The sequence below is a fragment of the Ranitomeya variabilis genome, chromosome 3, assembly GCF_051348905.1.
Source record: "Ranitomeya variabilis isolate aRanVar5 chromosome 3, aRanVar5.hap1, whole genome shotgun sequence".
NCBI lineage: Eukaryota > Metazoa > Chordata > Amphibia > Anura > Dendrobatidae > Ranitomeya > Ranitomeya variabilis.
In genome coordinates, this window is record NC_135234.1 from 484193003 (window position 1) to 484218441 (window position 25439).

Here is a 25439-nt window from a genome sequence, read left to right on the forward strand (position 1 = left end):
ATGCCACAGCAGTGGTGTATATCAACTGTCAAGGGGGAACCCGCAGCAGGACGGCCATGCACGAAGTGAGTCATATCCTCCGTTGGGCCGAGAGCAACCACTCGCCCATCTCAGCAATCCACATCTCTGGTGTGGAGAATTGGGCGGCGGACTTTCTCAGTCGCCAGGGCCTCGCCTCGGGAGAGTGGTCTCTCCATCCGGAAGACTTCCAGCAGATTTGCAGTCGCTGGGCGACTCCGGATGTGGACCTCATGGCCTCAAGGCTAAACAACAAGGTTCCCCAGTTCATTGCCGATCACTCGATCCACGCGCCGTCTGAGCAGACGCCTTGGTGCTGCCGTGGCATCAGTTCCAGCTCCCGTACATCTTTCCCCCTCTCCCCTTGCTCCCAAGGGTCATCAAGAAAATCAGAGCAGAGGGGGTACCAGTGGTCCTAGTCGCGCCGGGCATGGTATGCCGAACTGGTCTCCGACGTCCCCTGGCGGCTATCAGATCGCATGGATCTACTCTCACAGGGCCCGATTTACCACCAGAACTCCAGGGCCCTGTCTTTGACAGCGTGGCCGTTGAATCCTGGATTTTAGCCCGAGCTAAATTCTCTCCTCGGGTGTCCTCCACCATGATTAGTGCTAGGAAGCCCGTATCCATGCGCATTTATCGCATCTGATGAATTTTCTTTTCATGGTGCAATTCCCATGGACGTTCTCCTCTGGTGTTCTCCATTCCTTCCATATTGGAATTCCTCCAATCAGGATTAGAATTGGGTCTCACTCTAAGCTCGCTCAAAGGACAAGTGTCAGCTTTGTCAGTTCTATTCCAACGCAAAATTGCCACCAGACTACCGGTTAAGACGTTCATTCAGGGTGTTGAATTCTTGGGATCTTAATCTTGTTCTCGGAGTCCTTCAAGAGGCTCCTTTCGAATCACTGCAGGACATCTCGCTAACTTTTCTTTCCTGGAAAGTGGTTTTTCTAGTAGCGATTACGTCAATCAGACAAGTTTTGGAGTTGGCAGCTCTCTCCTGCTGACCCCCGTTCTTGATCTTTCATCCAGATAAAGCAGTCTCGAGGACTTCCCCCTCTTTCCTACCCAAAGTTGTTTCCTCTTTTCACCTCAATGAGGAGATTGTTTTGCCTTCATTCTGTCCGGCACCAGTCCATCGTTTCGAGAAAGCTCTCCACACTCTCGATGTGGTTAGGGCTTTTCGACGGTACATCTCTCAGATGGCTCCCTTCCGCAAGTCAGATGTCCTGTTCGTGCTTCCAGAGGGACCTAGGAAGGGTCTACCCGCTTCAAAGGCCACGCTAGCCAAGTGGATCCACTCGGCTATTCAGGAATCCTACCATGTCAGGAACACTCCTGTCCCAGCAGGGATTAAGGCGCATTCGACTCGGTGAGTGGGCGCCTCTTGGGCCATTCGGCACCAGGCGTCAGCACAACAGGTCTGCAAAGCTGCGACTTGGTCCAGTTTGCATACTTTTACAAAACACTACCTTGTTCATTCTCAATCCTCGGCAGATGCTGCCCCTGGCCGGCGCATTCTGCAATCGGCAGTACCTCAGCTATAAGCTAGCGGTACATGGGGTATTAGCAGTTGTGTTATTTCCCACCCAGGGACTGCTTTAGGACGTCCCATGGTCCTGGGTCCCCCAATGAGGCGTAGGAGAAATAGGGATTTTTGTGTACTCACCGTAAAATCCTTTTCTCCGAGCCAATCATTGGGGGACACAGCACCCACCCTGTTAGCCTATCGGCTTGTTGTTAGTCCTTTCGGTTTTGACATAGTTTATTGTCTTTTGTTTAATGCTCCTACTGCTTTGCCACCGAACTGGTTCAATATTAGCCATAGAGAGGGTGTTAATTTTTTATGTGTTCACTTAGTGTCCTCCTAGTAGCAGCAGAATAACACCCATGGTTCTGTGTCCCCCAATGATTGGCTCGGAGAAAAGGATTTTACGTCGAGTACACAAAAATCCCTATTTTTTATATTTAGGGCAGATGTATTAACACTATTTTTAGAAGAAGGTTACGGAAATATGTAAAAAATAAAATTAATATGAGCAGTGCACCCTATGAGCTGCAGAATGAGTTAACAATGAATCGCCAGTGAACTTGTTCTTAACAATGAATCCGCCAGTGAGCTTGTTTTTACTGCAGGCCTTGTGACCTTATCTCTTTCTGAACTCCTGTCATGTGGTTATAAAGCAGTAAGGCCATGTGCACACGTTCAGTATTTTTCGCGTTTTTTTCGCGTTTTTTCGCTATAAAAACGTGATAAAAACGCGAAAAAAACCGCTAACATATGCCTCCCATTATTTTCAGTGTATTCCGCATTTTTTGTGCAAATGTAGCCTTTTTTTCCGCGAAAAAATCGCATCGCGGAAAAAAAAGCAACATGTTCATTAAAATGCGGAATTGCAGGGGATTCTGCACACCTAGGGGTCCATTGATCTGCTTACTTCCCGCACGGGGCTGTGCCCACGATGCGGGAAGTAAGCAGATTATGTGCGGTTGGTACCCAGGGTGGAGGAGAGGAGACTCTCCTCCACGCACTGGGCACCATATAATTGGTAAAAAAATAAGAATTAAAATAAAAAATAGTCCTATACTCACCCTCTGATGGCCCCCGAAGTGTTCCCGCCTCTGTGCTGCACGCTGGCTTCGGTTCCTGTAGCTGGTGTGCGGTGAAGGACCTTGCCGAATGACGTCACTGTCCTGTGATTGGCCGAGACCGCTCACGTGACCGTGACGTCATGGAAGGCCCTGCGCGCACACATCAGCTATAGGAACGGACGCCGGTGAGGAGATCTGATGTCTGCGGGTGAGTATAAGCATTTTTTTTATTTTTTTTATTATTTTTAAACGTTCTATCTTTTACTATACAGGTCCTTCTCAAAAAATTAGCATATAGTGTTAAATTTCATTATTTACCATAATGTAATGATTACAATTAAACTTTCATATATTATAGATTCATTATCCACCAACTGAAATTTGTCAGGTCTTTTATTGTTTTAATACTGATGATTTTGGCCTACAACTCCTGATAACCCAAAAAACCTGTCTCAATAAATTAGCATATCAAGAAAAGGTTCTCTAAACGACCTATTACCCTAATCTTCTGAATCAACTAATTAACTCTAAACACATGCAAAAGATACCTGAGGCTTTTAAAAACTCCCTGCCTGGTTCATTACTCAAAACCCCCATCATGGGTAAGACTAGCGACCTGACAGATGTCAAGAAGGCCATCATTGACACCCTCAAGCAAGAGGGTAAGACCCAGAAAGAAATTTCTCAACAAATAGGCTGTTCCCAGAGTGCTGTATCAAGGCACCTCAATGGTAAGTCTGTTGGAAGGAAACAATGTGGCAGAAAACGCTGTACAACGAGAAGAGGTGACCGGACCCTGAGGAAGATTGTGGAGAAGGACCGATTCCAGACCTTGGGGAACCTGAGGAAGCAGTGGACTGAGTCTGGTGTGGAAACATCCAGAGCCACCGTGCACAGGCGTGTGCAGGAAATGGGCTACAGGTGCCGCATTCCCCAGGTAAAGCCACTTTTGAACCATAAACAGCGGCAGAAGCGCCTGACCTGGGCTACAGAGAAGCAGCACTGGACTGTTGCTAAGTGGTCCCAAGTACTTTTTTCTGATGAAAGCAAATTTTGCATGTCATTCGGAAATCAAGGTGCCAGAGTCTTGAGGAAGACTGGGGAGAAGGAAATGCCAAGATGCCTGAAGTCCAGTGTCAAGTACCCAGTCAGTGATGGTGTGGGGTGCCATGTCAGCTGCTGGTGTTGGTCCACTGTGTTTCATCAAGGGCAGGGTCAATGCAGCTAGCTATCAGGAGATTTTGGAGCACTTCATGCTTCCTGGCACCTGCTCACAGTGCCAAAACCACTGGTAAATGGTTTACTGACCATGGTATTACTGTGCTCAATTGGCCTGCCAACTCTCCTGACCTGAACCCCATAGAGAATCTGTGGGATATTGTGAAGAGAAAGTTGAGAGACGCAAGACCCAACACTCTGGATGAGCTTAAGGCCGCTATTGAAGCATCCTGGGCCTCCATAACATCTCAGCAGTGTCACAGGCTGATTGCCTCCATGCCACGCCGCATTGAAGCAGTCATTTCTGCCAAAGGATTCTCGACCAAGTATTGAGTGCATAACTGAACATTATTATTTGATGTTTTTTTTGTTTGTTATTAAAAAACACTTTTATTTGATTGGACGGTTGAAATATGCTAATTTATTGAGACAGGTTTTTTGGGTTATCAGGAGTTGTAGGCCAAAATCATCAGTATTAAAACAATAAAAGACCTGACAAATTTCAGTTGGTGGATAATGAATCTATAATATATGAAAGTTTAATTGTAATCATTACATTATGGTAAATAATGAAATTTAACACTATATGCTAATTTTTTGAGAAGGACCTGTAGATGCTGCAAAAGCAGCATCTATAGTAACAAGTTGGTCACACTTGTCAAACGCTATGTTTGACAAGTGTGACCAACTTGTCAGTCAGTTTTCCAAGCGATGCTACAGATCGCTTGGAAAACTTTAACATTCTGCAAGCTAATTACGCTTGCAGAATGCTAAAAAAACGCAAAAAAAACGGAAAAAAAACGCAAAAAAAAAAATGCGGATTTCTTGCAGAAAATTTCCGGTTTTCTTCAGGAAATTTCTGCAAGAAATCCGCAACGTGTGCACATACCCTAAGAAAAGCTTAGGAGAAGAAAGATAGGAGTTACAAACTCTGCAGTCAGAAAAGCTCACCAATGGATTAAAAGTTCTCAATGCACTCTGTAGTTCACTGCGTATAGTAAAATGTAAAGACTTGGAAAACTAATTTGAGCTAAATTTTTGATGAAATCCAGATTAAAAAGTATTTTTATATGCACGCAAATGCATTTAGCTGAAAAAACTTCAACCAGAGGTGTCCATATCCTTTAACCACTTCTCAATGTAGCACGTAGATGTGTGCCCCTAGTCAGATGCAGGTGTGTGATGCGTTTGTATAGCTAGATTCTGCCCATTCAGCACTGATCAGAGCTAGATGCTGTTTAACCTTTTACATGCCCAGCCAGTCTCTAACAGCAGCATTTAAATGGTACTGATCAGCATGGGCCTTTGTTCCGACTCCCACCCATCGTTTCCCTGCAATTGCGGAGTGCTAAGGGGCTACCATAGCAGCAGTGGACCTACTGAGGCCCCTGCCATCGCCATCTTTGCACTCCTATGAAATGTTGCAGTATACAGTGCACGTAATAAAATAATTAGTGGTCTTAGTCTTCAAGAGGGACACAAAAGTAATAAAAAATATTTAAAACACTTCTTTTTTTTAATAAAAAAAAAAAGTTTCAATCACCTGACTTTTCCAAACCTGTAAGAAAATAGAAAAAAGGATATTTTATATACCGGTATGTCTGATCAAGATATAGAATTGTTTAACCCACATGGAAAATGGCTTAAAAAAAGATTTTGTACATTTTGCAGTCATACCTCCCAAAAATGTGATAAAAAGTGATCAAAGCACTATATGTACCTCCAAAATGGTACCAATAAAAAAACCTTGCCTAAAACAAGCCATCACACAATTGTCAATGGAGAAACAAAATAGATATTAACAAAGTTCTGAATTTTATAAACTAGTTGTGAGAAATTGCTTTCCTTAATCGTTTCACTGTCTACACAGCTGTTGAAGGTCAGTCTTGATGAGCTGGCATGCGGGAGTCAGATACTCCTGATTTTTGAAGAAGTATATGCCACTTCATGAGGTTTGTTAACAGACATTCTTTGGGCTGTTTATATTTTCCCCCTTTAATGACTGCCCAAATCGTAATAAGGCAACATCATAGAGGGGGGAAGAGAAAGCAAAAGTTGGCAAAGCAGGTTCTCTGTGTGATCTGGTAGAACTTGATGTGTCTCACTTGACCATGCAGAGAGCTCATTGTTACTTCAAGCCATACAATCAATCTTAATATTCCTCGGTACAACTCTGTGGACCTACTACAGGTATGTAACAAATGCTCCTCCCGCGATGATCTTCACTGATCCAGCGCTTTCACACTGCACCTCTCCTCGCTTTCCCATAAGAAAGTGATGGGAGTGGAGAGTGTTAAAGTGAGACATTTCAAGTTTGCCCAGGATCAGACTGATAGTCTGCTTCACTGTGGGGTTTTGCTTTTTCTTTCCTTGTATGATGTTGCTTTTTATTATTGGAGAACTTGATAAATGGGAGAAGGTAATTGCCCCAGAGAAGAACCTCAGCTAATGCCTTTTTCGTTTAAAGAGAAATTTGCATATTGTGTACACTAAACTTTTAAGGTCCATTTTTAAAACAAAAAATGTTGGAGAACATTCTCCTTAAGAACCATTTTATGGTAGTTCTCCTTTAATATTATCAAAAATGTTAACTACTGAAGAAACATTTTAATTTTTGCTTTCCTTACAGAATCCTATCGAAAGCTTTGATCCTCCGATGCATTTGCAGAACTGGTTTCCGGCTAGTGTGGTTAAGAATAAAAGGGATAAGATTAGAAACCTGATTCTACAGCTACATGTGCAGCAATCTAAGAAGCGCTAAGGAGACAGCCACCGCCTTAATCTATACCTTATGTCGCAGCAATAGGAAGCTTGTGTATTTATGGAAAGACTGAGCAGAAGACATCGAATGTGTTTATAATTATTTATATGTAGAAATATCCTTAAATGAATAAAAAGAAAATGTGAATATAAAAGTTTAGCAAACGTTTAAATATGTGGCAAGTTTTTATTTTGTGTCTTGTGCATGGAAATGTCCACCGATGACATACAGTAAATTTTTTTTATTGCTGAGATGCTTTTAAATTTTTTCCAAATAATTTTAATTAGACAACGTCTATCCTACTTTATGTACAGACCTTTTTCAATAGTAATAAGCTACAGGGAAAACCTGTGTAGTCTGACCCTGCAGTTATATTTCTTTCCATCACCCCCTACTTCTTGCTTAACTCACAAATGGGGTATTGAAAAGAAATGGGACTGACATAAGGGGAATATATATATATATTTTGTTTTGGATCCTTTGAAACATGCCAAAAATAAATTGCATATTATGTAAATGTTGTGGTTATTACATTTTCACCTTGCCTCTATTAGGGTATCCCTGTTTAGATTGTGCATTAACTACACGTTTGGGCTGTGTCTTCATTACATTTGTAAGTGTGTGCTGCATGTTTCCTTTTAGGTATGACTATGGACCGCAGCAAAAATCTCAACTTTTTGTATATACTGATGACATAGCAGCAAATGTGTGCAGCTCCACCAGAAGATATAATTCTGCACCCCATTAAAGGGAACCTATCAGGTCCCTCATGCCCTCCAACCCAGCAGCATTCATCTGTGAGATTAAACTCCCTACTCAACCAGCCTCTATATAACATAATTCTGTAAATAAATGCTTTAAAAAAGCATTTATAATGTCCCGGTTTCCTATGCTAATGAGGGCTTTGACTAATCATTGGTGCGTTAGTTGCCCCAGACTAGTCAGCCCTTTTTCTATGCTGTCAAGCCTATGTGGGCGTGATAACATAATTTGCATGAGCTGACCTCATTGTCAGCTCATTTAAATCTACCTCATGCACGCCGCTCATTTCAGCAGCGTCAATGCGTCCGACGCCGGGTGTACACTTCCTGGCTTCAGAGGTGCATTGCGCATGACCGGAAACCATCTTCTGAACTTCCAGTCATGCATAGTGTTTGCTACTCGAGTTTGCATTGGGTGCTCGGGTATGCAGGGAGTATCGTGGATCCCCACAAATTTTTTTTGGGGGGTGTCTAACAGCTGTGAAACGTGGGGTAGGGACTCTAGCATGTCACTCGAGCACCCACCATATTCTGTGCATACCCAAGCACCCAATTATTATTATACATTTATATAGCGCCATTTATTCCATGGCGCTTTACATGTGAAAAGGGGCAAATATAGACAAGCACAATAAACATGAGTAATACTAAGCACAAGTACAGAAGGAGAGAGGACCCTGCCCGCGAGGGCTCACAGTCTACAGGGGATGGGTGAGGATATACTAGGCGAGGGTAGAGCTGGTCGTGTGGCAGTTCTGCAGACTAAGGATCACTGCAGATTGTAGGCTTGTCAGAAGAGGTGGGTCTTCAGGATCATTTTTTAAGGTTTCCGTGATAGGACGGAGTCTGATGTGTTGGGTAGAGAGTTCCAGAGTATGGGAGAAGCACGGGAGAAGTCTTGTATGCGGTTGTGGTAAGAACAGATAAGAGGGGAGTTGTGAAGGAGATCTTGGGAGGATCGAAGGGTGCATGTGGTAAGTACCGGTAGACCATGTCACAGATGTATGGAGGAGACAGGTTGTGGATGGCTTTGTATGTCATAGTAAGGGTGTTGAACTGGAGCCTCTGGACAATAGGAAGCCAGTGAAGGGCTTGGCAGAGAGGAGAGGCTGGGGAATAACGAGGAGAAAGGTGGATTAGTCGGGCAGCAGAGTGTAGGATGGATTGTAGTGGTGCTAGAGGGGAGGCCAGAAAGTAGGAGGTTGCAGTAATCGTGGCGGGAGATAAGGGTGTGCGCTAGCATTTTTGTGGTTTCATGGTCAAGGAATGCACGGATCCGGGAAATATTTTTGAGTTTGATTGCAAAATCGTAGAAAAAGAGAGTGGGCACTCACCATCTGCTAATATTCAGTCTTTATTATGACCACATGTCAATTGCAGGAACAGCAGGGAAGAACGTGATATCACAAGACGACGGCCGTTTCGCGCATAATATGGGATGGGGATAGCAATTCTTTCAATAGTTTTGTTTAGCACTTGGGACGGATTAACAATATGAACATGAAATTTACCTCAGATTTTGGGGGGCCAAATTTGGAGTTTCTGGACGTCAAGGTTAGTGCAGAGGAGGGGAAGCTACACACAGAAATCTTTCGTAAGATCACAGCAACCAACTCCCTATTACATTATGGTAGTGCACATCCACATTACACGAAGAATTCCCTCCCCTTTAGCCAGTTCTTAAGGGTAAAACGGGTGAATAGTGATCAGGAGAAATGCAAGCAACAGACACATGAGTTGTATGATAGATTCAGAGCTAGAGGTTACCCTCGGTCAACACTAGATAAAGCCTTAACTAGGACCCACGAGTCGGGAGTCCAGTCCCCCCAGGAAGTACAAAGAAAAAAGCACAGAAAAGATTCACTTTCAGTTTTACCTTTGGACTCTTAGATTCGGCAATAAGAGCAGCGGTCAGGAAGAACTGGCATTTACTAGAAAAAGATCCTGCTTTAACTGAACTGACCAGCAGGGGTCCCTTGTTTGTGTGCCGTCGGGGAAAAAATCTAAAAGACATTCTGGTTCATAATAATATCAGCACTACTCGATCCACTTGGCTTCAAGAGGGGTCTCCCCAGCCCATGTTGCGTTTGGAGAGCCACTGATGTGCCTAAACATTGAAACCCCCCACAAGTGACACCATTTTGGAAAGTAGACCCCCTAAGGAACTTATCTAGATGTGTGGTGAGCACTTTGACCCATTAAGTGATTCACAGAAGTTTATAATGCAGAGTCGTAAAAATAAAAAATCATATTTTTTTACAAAAATGATCTTTTCGCCCCCAATTTTTTATTTTCCCAAGGGTAAGAGAAGAAATTGGACCCCAAAAGTTGTTGTCCAATTCGTCCTGAGGATACTGATACTCCATATGTGGCAGGGAACCACCGTTTGAGCGCATGGCAGAGCTCAGAAGGGAAGGAGTGTAATTTGGAATGCAGACTTAGATGGATTGGTCTGCAGGCGTCACATTGCGTTTGCAGAGCCCCTAATGTACCTAATCAGTAGAAACCCCCCACAAGTGACCCCATATTGGAAACTAGACCCCCCAAGGAACTTATCTAGATGTGTTGTAAGAACTTTGAACCCCCAAGTTTTTCACTACAGTTTATAACGCAGAGCCGTGAAAATAAAAAAACTTTTTCACAAAAATTATTTTTTGCCCCCAGTTTTGTATTTTCCCAGGGATAACATGAGAAATTGGACCCCAAAAGTTGTTGTCCAATGTGTCCTGAGTACGCTGATACCACATATGTTGGGGTAAACCCCTGTTTGGGCGCACGGGAGAGCTCGGAAGGGAAGGAGCACTGTTTTACTTTTTCAACGCAGAATTCGCTGGAATTGAGATCGGATGCCATGTCGCGTTTGGAGAGCCCCTGATGTGCGTAAACAGTGGAAACCTCCCAATTATAACTGAAACCCTAATCCAAACACATCCCTAACCCTAACCACACCCCTAACCCTGACACACCCCTAATCACAACCTTATTCCCAACCGTAAATGTAATCCAAACCCTAACTTTAACCCTAACATTAGCCCCAACCCTAACTGTAGCCTTAACCCTAGCCCCAACCCTAACTCTAGCCCTAACTCTAACCCTAGCCCTAACTCTAGCCCTAACCTTAATGGGAAAATGGAAATAAATACATTTTTTTTAATTTTTCGCTAACTAAGGGGGTGATGAAGGGGGGTTTGATTTACTTTTATAGCGGGTTTTTTAGCGGATTTTTATGATTGGCAGCTGTCACACACTGAAAGACGCTTTTTATTGCAAAAAATATTTTTTGCATTGCCTCATTTTGAGAGCTATAATTTTTCCATATTTTGGTCCACAGAGTCATGTGAGGTCTTGTTATTTGCGGGATGGGTTGACGTTTTTATTGTTAACATTTTCGGGCATTTGACATTTTTTGATCGCTTTTTATTCCGATTTTTGTGAGGCAGAATGACCAAAAACCAGCTATTCATGAATTTCTTTTGGGGGAGGCGTTTATACCGTTCTGCGTCTGGTAAAATGGATAAAGCAGTTTTATTCTTTGGGTCGGTACGATTACAGCGATACCTCATATCATTTTTTTATGTTTTGGCACTTTTATACGATAAAAACTATTTTATAGAAAAAATAATTTTCGCATCGCTTTATTCTGAGGACTATAACTTTTTTATTTTTTCCTTGATGATGCTGTATGGCAGCTTGTTTTTTGCGGGACAAGATGACATTTTCAGCGGTACCATGGTTATTTAGATCCGTCTTTTTGATCGCGTGTTATTCCACTTTTTGTTTGGCGGTATGATAATAAAGCGTTGTTTTTTGCCTCGGGTTTTTTTTTTTTTTTTTTACAGTGTTCACTGAAGGGGTTAACTAGTGGGACAGTTTTATAGGTTAGGTCGTTATGAACGCGGCGATACTAAATATATGTACTTTTATTGGGTTTTTTTTTATTTAGGTAAATGTATTTATAGGAACAATATTTTTTTTTGGGGGGGGGAATTTTTTGAGGATTTTTTTTTTTATTTTTTTTTTACTCATGTGAATATATATATATTTTTTTAACACTATAACATTGCCCCAGGGTGGGGGGCATCATGTTATAGTGTAAGATCGCTGATCTGACACACTGCTGTGCACTGTGTCAGATCGGCGATCTGACGTGCACAGATCCAGGCTTCCCGGCGCCTGCTCTGCGCAGGCACTGTGAAGCCACCTCCCTGCAGGACCCGGATGCCGCGGCCATTTTGGATCCGGGCCTGCTGCAGGGAGGAGGAGGTAAGAGACCCTCGGAGCAACGTGATCACATCGTGTTGCTGCGGGGGTCTCAGGGAAGCCTGCAGGGAGCCCCCTCCCTGCGCGATGCTTCCCTATACCGCCGGAACACTGCGATCATGTTTGATCGCAGTGTGTCGGGGGTTAATGTGCCGGGGGCGGTCCGTGACCGCTCCTGGCACACAGTGCTGGATGTCAGCTGTGATAGTCAGCTGACTCCCGGCTGCGATCAGCTGCGCTCCCCCCGTGAGCGCGGCCGATCGCATATGACATACTGTCCCGTCAGTGGGAATTAAGTCCCAGGTCACCTTGACGGGATAGTACGTCATATGGGATTATGGGGTTAAGGAAACCAGGATGGATGAACACAGAATTCAAACACATGCTAAAAAGGAAGAAATAAATGTTTATCAAATGGAAAGATGGAGGCATATATAAAGAAGAATATAATGCTGTCTGGAGAACCAATCAGATTAGCTAAAGCTGACAATGAATTAAGGCTTGTAAGAGACGTCAAAAGCAATAAAAAAAGGTTTTTGGGGATATGTCAAAAGTAAAAGAAAAGTCAAAGATGCTATAGGATTTTTACTGGATGAAAATGATGAAATGGTAAGAAAGGATGTTGAGAAGGCCAAACTTTTAAATTCCTATTTTGCATCACAGTCTGAGATCCTATGTACCCCTGTTCCGTAATTACCTGTCACCAGTGCCTGGGAAAATACTTTACTTGTAATCTGAAGCAGCTCTACCCATAAGTTACATGGACATGACTTTATCTTAGGTCCCTCAACTCTATCTAGCATCTTCTTTTGTTGGGGCAGGGAGCTGATCGGTGTTCCTCTGCCCATGCACCCCCCCTAAAAAAAAGTAAAGATGGCAGTTTTCCTCCCCAGTCAAGCGAAGGTAAGAAAGAGAGGGGAATAAAAAAAAAATTTAAACCAAATCTGCCTTCATGATGGCGCCGCTCACCATAACCTGCTGCCCTAGGCACCCGCCCTCAGGTATTGGTAGAAGAATTTCTAAACTACTGAAGGTTCCGGTGAGCACTGTTGAGGCCATAATTCGGAAGTAGAAAGAACATCATTTCACCATAAACCGACCCTGGGCAGGTGCTCCCTGCAAGTTTTCAGACAGAGGAGTGAATAAAATAATTATCAGAAGAGTTGTCCAAGAGCCAAGAACCACCCATGGAGAGTTACAGAAAGACATGTAGTCAGCAGGTACAATAAAAGAAAACAATAAGTAATGCACTCAACCTCCATGGCACGCTGTCCACGCATGAATCCATTGCTGAATATGTTAGTTTGCTCAACAACATTAGACAAGCCTGTGAAAAGCTGAGAGAATATAGTCTGGTCAGATAAGACTAAAATTGAACTCTTTGGATGCCGTAAAATACACACCTTGTTTGAAGGCCATTAAGCACTGCATATCTCCCCAAAAACACCATACCTACAGTGAAGTTTGGAGATGGGGACATCATGGTGTGGGGCAGATTTTCAGAACACAGCACTAGCAAACATATAATTGAAGGAAGGATGAATGGACAAATGTACTGAGACATTCTTGAATTGAAAATTAGCTGGCATCTACGAGTAAAATGAAATGAGGGTGGACATTTCAGCAAGACAATGATCCCAAATACACAGCCACGGAAACTCTCAATTGGTTTCAGAGTAAAAAGTATAGCTGCTAGAATGGCCCAGCCAATCACCTGACAAGAATCCAAAAGAAAATTTATGGAAGGCGCTAAAGCTCAAAGTTCATAGAAGGAGCCCACGAAACCTTCAGGATTTGAAGAGTGTTTGTAAGAATGGGCCAAAATCTCACCTGAACAATGCATTTGACTAGATTTTCCATAATAGGAGGCGTCTTGAAATGATTATCACAAACAAAGGCTTGTACGAAATATCACATAAATTTCAGTAAGCACGTTCAATACTTTTTCCTGTGTCGTTTCTCATTATTACACTTACCGGTAACTTAATTTAAGGACATCTATGGTATGATTTCTTTGCCTGTGTGGATTGGATGGATTGTTATCAACATTTGGTGAGAATTTAATGTCAATAGCACCTTCAGAAATTTATTTACATAGAAAATTGGTGACATGTTCTATACTTATTTCAGCTGCTGTATGTATATACCATAATTAGAATAAATAGAAATTCTGCACTTCTAGAGGCAATAGCTACTGGTATCGTCAATCGAATGTGCAAATCATTGCAACAATGGTGAATGTGTCTATAATCACTTATTTCTAAAATAACTTAGACACTTTTTGATACCTCTTCAGACAAGTGGGAGTGACTTAAGATAGACCATACTACTCAAACCAAGATTTGGTGTAAACTTAAAGAGGTTTTCCAGGTTTTAAAAAATCCTTTTCCCTGAGCACAGTTTGTTTACACAAAAACCCAAACTATTCTTCACTCGTCCAAACCAGGTCCACCGCCGATTCTCCCGTTGCTGCTCGTGGTGACTGTTATTGACTGTAGCATTCATGTCAGCAGCTCTGCAGTCAATACATTTGCTCAGTGGCTCATGGCGTCAACTTAGCCAGTATGACCAAGCATTGACTTCAGCGCTCTGGACGTGACGTCAGCACTGTACACGATAACCGACACCAGAATCAGTGGCGGAGACTCAACATTGAACCTGGGGAGGGTACTTAAAGCACCGATTGTTTTTAGAACAAACTGCTGTCTAGATACAAAAGAGTTCTGAAACTATAAAAATTATTTTAATCTAAAAATGCATCAAATTTATCATCTAATTCTGAGCTGTCTATTAGCAAATCTGCCCCATTATCTTTTATTTGTGATTTCCAATGAGAATTCTTAATTACTAAATGTGGAAATTCCCGTGCTGATCGTGTTCATGAAAAATCTAGAACAACAAGTTATTATAAGAAAAAACTGTTTCTACCCAGACAGCAGAGTGGCACTGGCAATCCGCAGCACTTGGATCCAATAAGTGATGTGTTCAGTTAGGTGTGAAATGCTCAGCCTATCAATGGGCTGTCTGTCTCTTAACAACTTGACAAGCTCTGCTAAAGAGCTTAGCCAGTGCAGATTAAACCTTAAAAAATTGTCTACCATCTGTTAACTGGAGGAGCTGTCATTCGCATTCAACGTGGAGTCCAAACTAAGTTGGAAGTTTGAGTAAGTAATTAAAAATTGCATATTGGGCAGAATGTGGACCCTCACCTACTGTAACACTACATGTTTATGGTGAATATGTCTGCGCTTTGTTTCCCTAGGTAAGAAAATAAGAATGAATCATTGTTCTTGGGTAGTCATCTTGGGAATTTTCTGCATGACGGTACTTGAAGGACAACTGCAACCTCCGACAGGTAACAAACGTCACTTACTCAGCTTGGTGTACAATACCAAGGTGTGCAATATAGTTTTCACTGGATTGGAGATAATTCTGTATTAAGGACAAACATTCAATGACTCTTTCAGATCTGCTGTATGTGTACGTAATGCACTACTGTATGATCAATTGTGTCTGAGAAGGTTTCCTATGCATCCATGGCAAGAAAACATTGTTTCGTTCTATGACTATGTACATTGTACTTTCTTAGATAAGTCCAGAAATATTTTGTTATATTAGGTAGCATTTTCCTAGAAAGCAGCTCCTATAGATACATTCATTTACTACAGTCTATGTGGTCGTGTGTTATATATGTGCAGTAGAATCTTACCCATACTTATCACCTAATATTAAATATATTCTAACTTGGCTCTTGCACCTTGTATCTAAGATGCCTAAGAAATATGTAACGACCCTAAAAAACACTTTACTAAGTTACCCAGCTCATTCGTCCAAGCCTGCTAGACTATATTTTAAGGCCACTATATGGGTTTCTAACACAGTATTTAGTAATATAAAATTGACCGTCATAAAACAATATAAATAATATATATAGGTTTTATCAATGTATTTATAACAGTTGTGTGAATGCATACTCATCGATCTATGCATATATGTATACATATATAATATATATATAAATATTTATATATATTAACTGTATGTATGGTTGCATATGATCTTGAATCTATTTTTGTTTTTGAGTGATAAGATATCATAGTACAACAGCATTTTTGTCGGAATACAACTGTACATGTATGTATGCAACTATATATGTAGATTTTTTTATATATAAATATATATATACATAATAGTTGTATTAATGTGTTGTATATATGCCTTCATGTTAGCATTTATGTTTGTAGAGACATTTGTAATTATACATCTTGCCAGTTTGAATATTATAATAGTAATTTCCTTTAAGCTCCCATTGTACAGAGTTGGATCTTTTACATGTCTGATTCTGTACATGGTTTATGGTTGATGCCCTTATTGATGTCCTTATTTGCTGAATAGACAAAACTCTATTATTAACCTTTCCAATCAAGCACAATATACGGCACATTTTTGCCATTAATTAAAACTTGGCACGCCATGTGAGCGCAGAGCAGTACAGTTGAAAATGCTGAACTTTTGCCCCATTGTCATACAGATTCTAAGGCTTTGAATTCTGAAATTCTCAAACAAAGGATTCTCTGATATTACCAAGGAAAAGACATTAATTGGAGTCTACATCTGTTTATCAGAACTGTTAATAATTGTATAATTTCAACACTAAGATAATAGATAATATTGATACAGCCACACTATAACAGAGGCAATAAATAAAATATCTGAGACCTTAGGACACTGTTTTGTAAATTTTTGTCACCCACTTTCTGTAGTGACATAAAAATGCTATTCTTATATCCCACATTGTACTATGAATAATACATGGACTTTAATATTATGATTACAGGGTTTTGTTGGATTAGAAAAAATCTAATTAGGCTTTTTAAAAAAAAAGCATGGTGCCACTATTCTTTCTGGCCTGGGTCTGGTATTGTAGCCTTATTCAAGTATATAGGGCTGAGCTTGAATGGTCCATAGACAAGATTGCCCTATTTCTAACTCTTGACAATTTTTTTAGGTGTCTTTTATGATCTGTGATGGTCTCTGAGGGGAAATTGTATATTTCTGCCATTGGCAACTTCATATGGTGAAAATATATTTTCTTTCAGTATAAAATCCATATGATGTTCTGTTAGATTTTGATTTATTTGTCATCTGCCCTTTTTCTCATTATCCTTTTTTTTCATTTAGTTATAGAATCCAGGACAGGACTTGACAATATTCTCCATAAAGAACCTATAAAAGTACAGTATGGCTTGGAAGAAGGCAGCGGATCAGTGCCAGAATCCAGCCCATCTCTGGCTGGAGCACAGAATCACTATAGGAGTTTCCTCAGAAGGAAAAAGAGAGCCATATTATTTCCCAGTGGAGTGAAGGTGTGCCCAGAAGAAACATTTCAACAAGCTCTTGCGAATCATATGAATTACTTTAAACTTAGGGGTAAGTAAAACGTTTTCAGATGAAACCTTGAGGGTTTATGTCTATGTTTTTTCGTTTGGTCACATTGCCAGAGGTGTGTAAAATCTAGCCCCTAGCCATACAGTCTGCCTTTGCCAACATTTGTTAAAAAAAAAAGGGTTGTTATAAAGAGCTCACGGAGTATGATCGTGGTGCTGTAAAAGGTCGCCACCATTGTAACAAGGCAGTTTGTGAAATTTCTTCCCTCCTACATATGATCAGCTATGAGTGATATTATGGAAAAATGGAAGCGTTTCAGAACCATTACAACTCAGACCTGAAGTAGCAGATCCCGTAAAGTTACACAACGGTGTCGTTGTGTGCTGAGGTGCCCAGTACATGAAAGTCACCAACGTTTCCAACTCAGGAACTGCAGAGCCCAATCCTCCTCTGGTACTAACATCAGTGTAAAAACGGTGTGCCAAGAGCTTCATGGCATAGGTTTCCATGGCTGAGCAGCTGGATGTAAGCCTTCCATCACCAAGCATTGGATGGAGTGATTTAAAGCACATCGCTAGTAGAAACGCGTTTTGGAATGATGAATCATACTTAACTATTTGGCAGTCTAATGGATGAGTCTGGGTTTTATCAGATGCCAGGATAATGTTTCCTGCCTGACTGCATTGCGCCAACTGTAGGATGTTGTGGGGTTGTTTTTCAGTCGCGCTCTAGGCTCCTTCATTCCAGTAAAGTGAAATTTTAATGTTTCAGTATTACAAGTTATTTTGGACATTTTTACACTCACAGCTTTGTGGGAACAGTTTGGAGAAGGTCATTTTCTGTTCCACTATGACTGTGCCTCATTGCACAAAGGAAGGTCCATAAAGGCATGGTCACATTAGTATAGTTTAGAAGAACATGACTGGCCGTATAGAGCCCTGAGCCCAACCTCATCGAATGCCTTTGGGATGAATTAGAATTGGAATAAGACTTTGAGGCTTTCTCTTGTTGGATGATGATTTTATAAATTTGGTTTATGTAAATGGGTAAAAAGTGAATACCACCATAGCTATTGAATCATAGAAGACTGGAGGTCATAGGTATATTACCTATCCAACTGCTTCTTGTTTAGATTGGCTTCAAACTTTTTATTTTCTTGATGTTTTCTGTCTCAGTTACTTCAAGATCTTGCTGTGTAGTGATTCATCCTCCTGATTTCTTTTTTGAGGTAGACCAATCTAAAGAGGAAGATGAGTACTCAATAGAACCTTGGTAAAACACAGGCATACATAACTTTCCAGTCATTTACTGAGTATATTATATCCCAGAGCAGCATTCACAATTCTGCAGGCAGGTTTAAAGACTTTCAGCACTCTTCGCCTCCTTGCTGGCTGAGGGTCTGCACACAGGCAAACTAGCCCTTGTCATTTGTTTTCTGGGATGTGTAAGAGGCATGAACAGCAATGTGATGTAGGATAAACTGGTCGGGTCACTGCATTATAGGAGCTCAGCTAATCTCTTAGGGATGTCTATGTCAACAAAGATTAAATAAGATCAAGTATGAACCATTTACTGTGAATGAAGATCTGGACTTTAACAGAGGCATATATAGAGTTTACAGATGTGCCAAAATGTTGGTTAAAGATGAACGTAAATTAAGAGAGATGTATGTCTACTTAAACTCTGCCTCATATGTACTATCCCTTACAACAAGATCTCTACTTGCTGTCAATTCATTGTTCATTGCTTGCTGTCAGAGGATAAGAATCTATACAGGTCATTGATATACAGTATCTCGGCTTAGGTCTTTTTTGTTTTTTTTAAATGGGAAATTACCATATCCATTAAGGGAAGTTCTCTATTATTCCTCTAATTGAAGTATTTTTGTGCTATAGAGCACCTCTTTTGGGTTACACTTCCATACATTGTGGTTACATTAGTTGTAATAGTTCCCATTAAAAGGTTAGTGGTAGAGTTGGTGCGAATCGATTCACAAGATCCAATCCAGCAGCCTGGTCAGTAATCTGTAGCCGTCAGACAGGATCCCCAAGAACCGCCTCTTTGCTGACTACATCCATTGTTCTTCTGATCTGGCCAGGTTAAATAATCAAAGAAGAGCTGAGAATGTTGGGTGTTAGAAGGCAGTTCTCTGGGCTTCCATCCTATGGCCACACATTACAGACCTGGCCACTCGACTAGGTTCTGCAATTCAATTCACCCTATCTTCAGCTGGTGGAAACTTTTTAGTGTTCTACATAATCAGCTCTCTATTGTATAATTAAAAATTCAATACAATTTTTGTGTAAAGGTGCCACTTATCTGAGCTGTGCTGTTGGCTGGAGCTGCACCTCAGACTTTCTGCCATTCCCACCTGCTGCCTGAACTCTACAAATACTACTGGCAATACCAAGAGCTTTCTTCTCCATCTTAGTTACATTGTTTGGGCCAAAAATAAGGGCAATTTACTTGTAAGGACTCAGACCGTTCAGCATTATCAATGTTATGTGCAGAGTATATGCAGGAGGTGGGCATAGCTGGTAGTCTGTGAGCTCTCTGTTTTGTTGATTTTGGAATACTCCTTCAAGGATCTATTATGTATAGAGCATCATGGAAACGTACAATTGGAAAATTACACTGGTGTGTTAAATCACCCTTATAACTCCAGTTTACTAATTATGATAATTTGCTGAGAAATAATTTTTGTTTAATTTTACTTTATATACTTTACTCTGTGTGTTATACAAAGAGGCTCTATCACCAGGTAAAAAGTGGACAGTTATTTTCTCTTTATTCCTCCTGTTCCTCTGATTATTCCATTGTTTTTTTTTCCGCCATACAGTTCATGAGATATGAGATTTTTAATTTAATTCAAATTTTTATGGTCTTTACCAAGTGTGCTCAGAAGTAGTGATGAGCGAGTGTGCTCGTTACTCGGGTTTCTCCGAGCATGCTCGGGTGGTCTCCGAGTATTGCGGCATGCTCGGAGATTTCGTTTATGTTGATTCAGCTGCATGATTTGCGGCTGCTAGACAGCTTGGATACATGTGGGGGTTGCCTAACAAACAGCCAATGCCCACATGACCAGGCTGTCTAGCAGCCGCAAATCATGCAGCTGCGTCGACATAAACTAAATCTCTGAGCACGCCAAAATACTTGGAGACCACCTGAGCATGCTCGGAGAAACTTGAGTAACGAGCATACTAGCTCATCACTACTCAGAAGGTAATAATTGTTACTGTAATCAAAAAGCCACCATGTGTATACAACTTGAGAGTATAAAACTCTCCCCGGATGCCCCAAGGGCCTCCACTTTACTGGACAACTCCAGAAATATTGTGACGCAAGCAAATGGAGTACAACAGTCCAAAGTATCATTATAATATAATTTATTAATCAGCAAATCAGAACAAACAAACATTCAAGTATATCTGCTGTCAGCAGAAAAATACCAATCAGGAAGGCAGTACAAAAAAGATATGATGGTACATTAGGTGGGATGTGGAAAGGGTAAGTAACACCCCTAACTGATGCACATGGTATAACGTCAATAAAGTATGTCACAGGGAAGTAATGCCATAAAGCACTAACGTATGTAAGAGCCTTAGGTGGTCTGTGGTTGGGTTCCCTCTGTACCATGGGTAAGTGCACATAATCAATATCGCCAATTGTATTTTGTATGTTCATTGGGGCGGGGATTACGCACATACGTTAGTGCTTTATGGCATTACTTCCCTGTGACATACTTTATTGACGTTATACCATGTGCATCAGTTAGGGGTGTTACTTACCCTTTCCACATCCCACCTAATGTACCATCATATCTTTTTTGTACTGCCTTCCTGATTGGTATTTTTCTGCTGACAGCAGATATACTTGAATGTTTGTTTGTTCTGATTTGCTGATTAATAAATTATATTATAATGATACTTTGGACTGTTGTACTTCAGAAGGTAATAATGCAGAGCAGTCTGAACCTCTTCATCCCCAAAACTGTTTTCACCTTCCTGACCGGGCCAAATTTTACAATTCTGACCACTGTCACTTTATAAGGTAATAACTTCAGCAAATCCCAGTCATTTTGTGAGTTTTTTCTTGACACATTGTACTACATGTTATTGGTAAATTTTAGCTGATATGGTTGCATTTATTTAAGATAATATCAAGCATTTTATGAAAAATGTGAAAATTTTGCACAGCTTTTAATTTTCATGCCCTTAAACCAGATAATACCACACAAAACAGATAATAAATAACATATACCACATGTCTGCTTTCCATCAACATCCTTTTTGACACATTTTTTTTTGGCTAAAAGTTTAGCAGCATTTTGTAATTCTTCCAACAAAACCAATTTTTTTAGGAACCTCATCACATTTTAAGTGACTTTGAGGTGCCTATGTGACAAAAAATACCCCAAAGTGGCACCATTTTCAAAACTGCACCTCTCAAAGTGCTCAAAACCACATTCAAAAAGTTTTATCCCTTTAGGTATGTCACAGGAATTAAAGCAATGTGGAAGGAAAAAAATGACAAAAATTTTTCCCCCATAAAAATGTTGCTTTAGTACCAACTTTAAAAATGATTCCGCGCTATAGGGATGTAGCTAGCCCACAGGACACAAACTTACTGCGCCCTGATAGGTAAGTAAATAGGTACCAACATAAACTTATAAAAACAATAATGATGCTAAGTGCCCCAACAAGCCAGAACTCACCGCTGAGATGAGTAACATGGAGTCCCTCCAGGTAAAGATAGGAGGACAACTTGGTGTGCCGAGGAGTCCATTCTAGTAGTGCGGTGAAGGATTCTGCATGCAGGAGTGCAGTCAGAGGACTGCAGCCCTATCAGGGCGCAGTAAGTTTGTGTCCTGTGGGCTAGCTTAATACGCACACGATTTTACTTTTTGTAGCCATACTATATTTCCCCACTATAGTGTCTACACACATTCTTGATGGGGATTGTGCCCGCTTAGACCACTATAATTCATTCCTTGGGGGACTATATCTTTTGTTGCAGTTTTGTGTTTAACTGTATTTCCCTGTTCATACGGGATATATCATTACTTGCATTTTGCCTAGGATCCCATGACGTATATTGTCTGTACAGCCTTACCACATCTTTCCACTGCAGTGTCAATCCAGGGATTGGGCCTGCATTGGTATACTAGTTTGTTTCCTATTCTTTGGATTCTACATCCCTATAGCGTGGAATCAGCTATAATTACATTTACTGGCTTTTTTCCATTGACAGTGGGGGCACCTACCTGTCCTGTTTCCTGCTGCTTAGGGATTTTGTTTGTTTACGGTGAGGCAGCGCGGGTGTTATATTTTAATCGACCAACTTTTTTCATTTTCACAAGGAATACACTGATAACCCATGTTTGTTGAAAACTACTGTTTGGGTACATGGCAGGGCTCGGGAGGGAAGGAGCACCAGTCGACTTTTGGGGAGTAAAATTGGCTGGAATAGATAACAGATGCCATGTTGCATTTGCAGGGCCCCTGATGTGCCTAAACAGTAGAAACCTCTCACAAGTGACCCTATTGCGGGAACTACTTCTCTCAAGGAATTTATTTCCAGGTGTGATGACCTTCTTAAAATCACAGGTGCGTCCCAAAATATTATAACGTTTAGCCGTGAAAATGAAAAAATACATTTTCCCCGCAAAAATGTTGCTACAGCCCCAAATTTTACATTTTTGCAAGGTTAATAGGAAATAGCAAATGGACCAATTTGTTGTATGATTTCTTCTGAATATACCGATACCCAATATGTAGAAAACAAGTGTTTAGGCATACAGCAAGGCTCGGGGGAAAGGAGTGCCAGTTGAATTCTGGGGTTCAAGTTTTTCTGGAATAGATTGCGAATACCTTGTCACATTTAAAGTGCCCCTGACATGCCAAGACATCAGAAACCCCAACAAGTCACCCAATATTGGAAACTATATCTCTTGAGGAATTCATCTGAGGTGTAATGAGCATTTTAATCTTCAAGCAATTCACAGAATTGTATATTATTTGGTTGAGTAAATGGAAAATTCCAATTTTTTTTCCACAAAAATGTTGCTTTGGCCAAAACAATTTAATATTCAAAAATAATATTAGGAGAAAATGTAATATACAATTTGTTGCACAATTTCTCCTGAGTATGCCAATATCTTATGTGTGATCGAAAACTACTTTTGAGACACAGTGCAAAGCTCAGTAGGGAAGAAGTGCAATTCTGGAGTTCAGATTTTGCTGGAATGGTTTGCGGGTGCCATGTCACATTAGCAGAGCCTCTGAGGCACCACAACAGCAGACCCCTCTGTAAGTAACCCCATCTATCAAACTTCAATCCCCAATGAATTCATCTAGGAGTACAGTGAGCATGTTAACACATGTGCTTCACAGAATGTTAGACCATTGGACAGTGAAGAAAGAATTTTACATTACATTTTACATTACATTTTTTTACCACTAAAATGTTGCAGTTTTTAATTTTTGTAAGGGCTAATAGGAAAAAATGGACTTCCTAGTTTGTTGTGTAATTTCTGCTGAGTATGCAAATACTCTACATGTAGTCAGGAAACACTTTTAAGACACAGTGGAAAATTCTGAAGGGAAGGAGTGTCTTATTGTAGTGCAGGTTTTGCTGTTCCGCTTCGCGGATGCCATGACTTACTGGAAGAGCCCCTGACGTGCCTGAATAGCAGAACTCTGGTGTGAAGACATGGGGGGCAGTGGGTGCTCTCGTCTGCTGGCTTGAGACTGCATGGACTAGGGATCATACCACTGAACGCCCGCTCTCCTTTTTACTGTGGTCATAACACTACTCAGACAACACAAGGTGTTGGGGTAAAACAATGTGGCAATAATTTATTGAACCACCAGCAAACAATAACATATAGAACAGTCCCAGCTAATACCCAAGACGGTGCACATTGCAGAGTCTAACCCTTCCGCTGGCTTGCCGGGATTAGTACAGCTGCAACTTTAGGGCTTCCAGGGCTGACCACCCCCAGCAGTGGCACTCACTGAAACGAGGTAACAACAGACTTAGGAAGATGACTAGCGATGAGCGAATATACTCGTTACTCGAGATTTCCCGAGCACGCTCGGGTGACCTCCGAGTATTTTTTAGTGCTCGGAGATTTAGTTTTCCTCACCTCAGCTGAATGATTTACATCTGTTAGGGTATGTGTCCACTGTTATGACCCCAATGGCAGGGAGTCTCAGAGACAATAGCGAAGTCTGCAAACATAAAACCCAGCTCATAGGGCAGTGGTAACTGGGCTGACCATATACCTGAACCTAGCACACAAATAACAGCAGCCGGGGAACATACCTACGTTGATTCTAGACGTCTCGCGCCAGCCGGAGAACTAACTAACCCTAGCAGGGAAAAGAAAGACCTTTCTTGCCTCCAGAGGAAATACCCCAAAAAGTTGGATACAAGCCCCCAACAAATAATAACGGTGAGGTAAGAAGAAAAGACAAACGCAAGAAATGAACTAGGTTTTAGCAAAGAGAGGCCCGCTAACTAATAGCAGAATATAGGAAGATGACATATATGGTCAGCAAAAACCCTCACAAAAACTCCACGCGGAATATTCAAGAACCCCCGAACCGTCTAACAGCACGGGGGGAGAACATCCGCCCCCTAGAGCTTCCAGCAATATAAGGAATCACATTTAGTACAAGCTGGACAAAAATAAGAGCACAGTAAATAACCAAAAACAAGAAAGCAAGACTTAGCTTAATTTTGCAAAGAACCAGGACCAGCAGATAGGAGCAAACAGAAGGATCTGATTACAACGATGCCAGGCACCAGACTGAAAATCCAGGAAGTTCAAATAGCGACACCCCTGGACTAACGAGGCCAGGTGGGTACCAAGCAAGGGAAGGAATATCAAAGTGTCATATCACTAGTGACCACAAGAGGGAGCCAAAAAGTCTAATTCACAACAGTACCCCCCCCTTAAGGAGGGGTCACCGAACCCTCACCAAGACCACCAGGGCGATCAGGATGAGCAGCGTGAAAGGCACGAACCAAATCGGCCGCATGCACATCAGAGGCGACCACCCAGGAATTATCCTCCTGACCATAGCCCTTCCACTTGACCAGATACTGAAGCCTCCGCCTGGAGAGACGAGAATCCAAGATCTTTTCCACCACGTACTCCAACTCGCCCCCAACCAACACCGGAGCAGGAGGCTCAACAGAAGGAACCACAGGCACAACGTACCGCCGCAACAAAGACCTATGGAACACGTTGTGAATGGCAAACGACACAGGAAGTTCCAAGCGAAAGGACACTGGATTAAGAATTTCCAAAATCTTATAAGGACCGATGAAGCGAGGCTTAAATTTAGGAGAGGAGACCTTCATAGGAACAAAGCGAGAAGACAGCCACACCAAATCCCCAACGCGAAGTCGGGGACCCACACCGCGGCGGC

At 41.5% G+C, this 25439-nt stretch overlaps 2 protein-coding genes across 3 annotated transcripts in view; both read left to right on the forward strand.

The window, feature by feature from the left end:
* The window catches only part of SENP7 (SUMO specific peptidase 7), a 168080-nt gene extending 161237 nt beyond the window's left edge, over nucleotides 1-6843 (forward strand). For both annotated transcript variants that reach the window (XM_077296735.1, XM_077296736.1), the window contains exon 22: nucleotides 6461-6843. In XM_077296735.1, the coding sequence (XP_077152850.1) occupies nucleotides 6461-6592 (132 nt within the window). In that variant the 3' untranslated portion in view covers nucleotides 6593-6843. The remainder of the gene's footprint in view (nucleotides 1-6460) is intronic.
* Nucleotides 6844-8847: 2004 nt separating this feature from the next.
* IMPG2 (interphotoreceptor matrix proteoglycan 2) overlaps nucleotides 8848-25439 on the forward strand; it is a 129355-nt gene continuing 112763 nt past the window's right edge. The window contains exons 1-3 of the mRNA XM_077299206.1: nucleotides 8848-8947; nucleotides 14876-14968; nucleotides 16795-17043. Of these exons, the coding sequence (XP_077155321.1) occupies nucleotides 8848-8947; nucleotides 14876-14968; nucleotides 16795-17043 (442 nt within the window). The remainder of the gene's footprint in view (nucleotides 8948-14875; nucleotides 14969-16794; nucleotides 17044-25439) is intronic.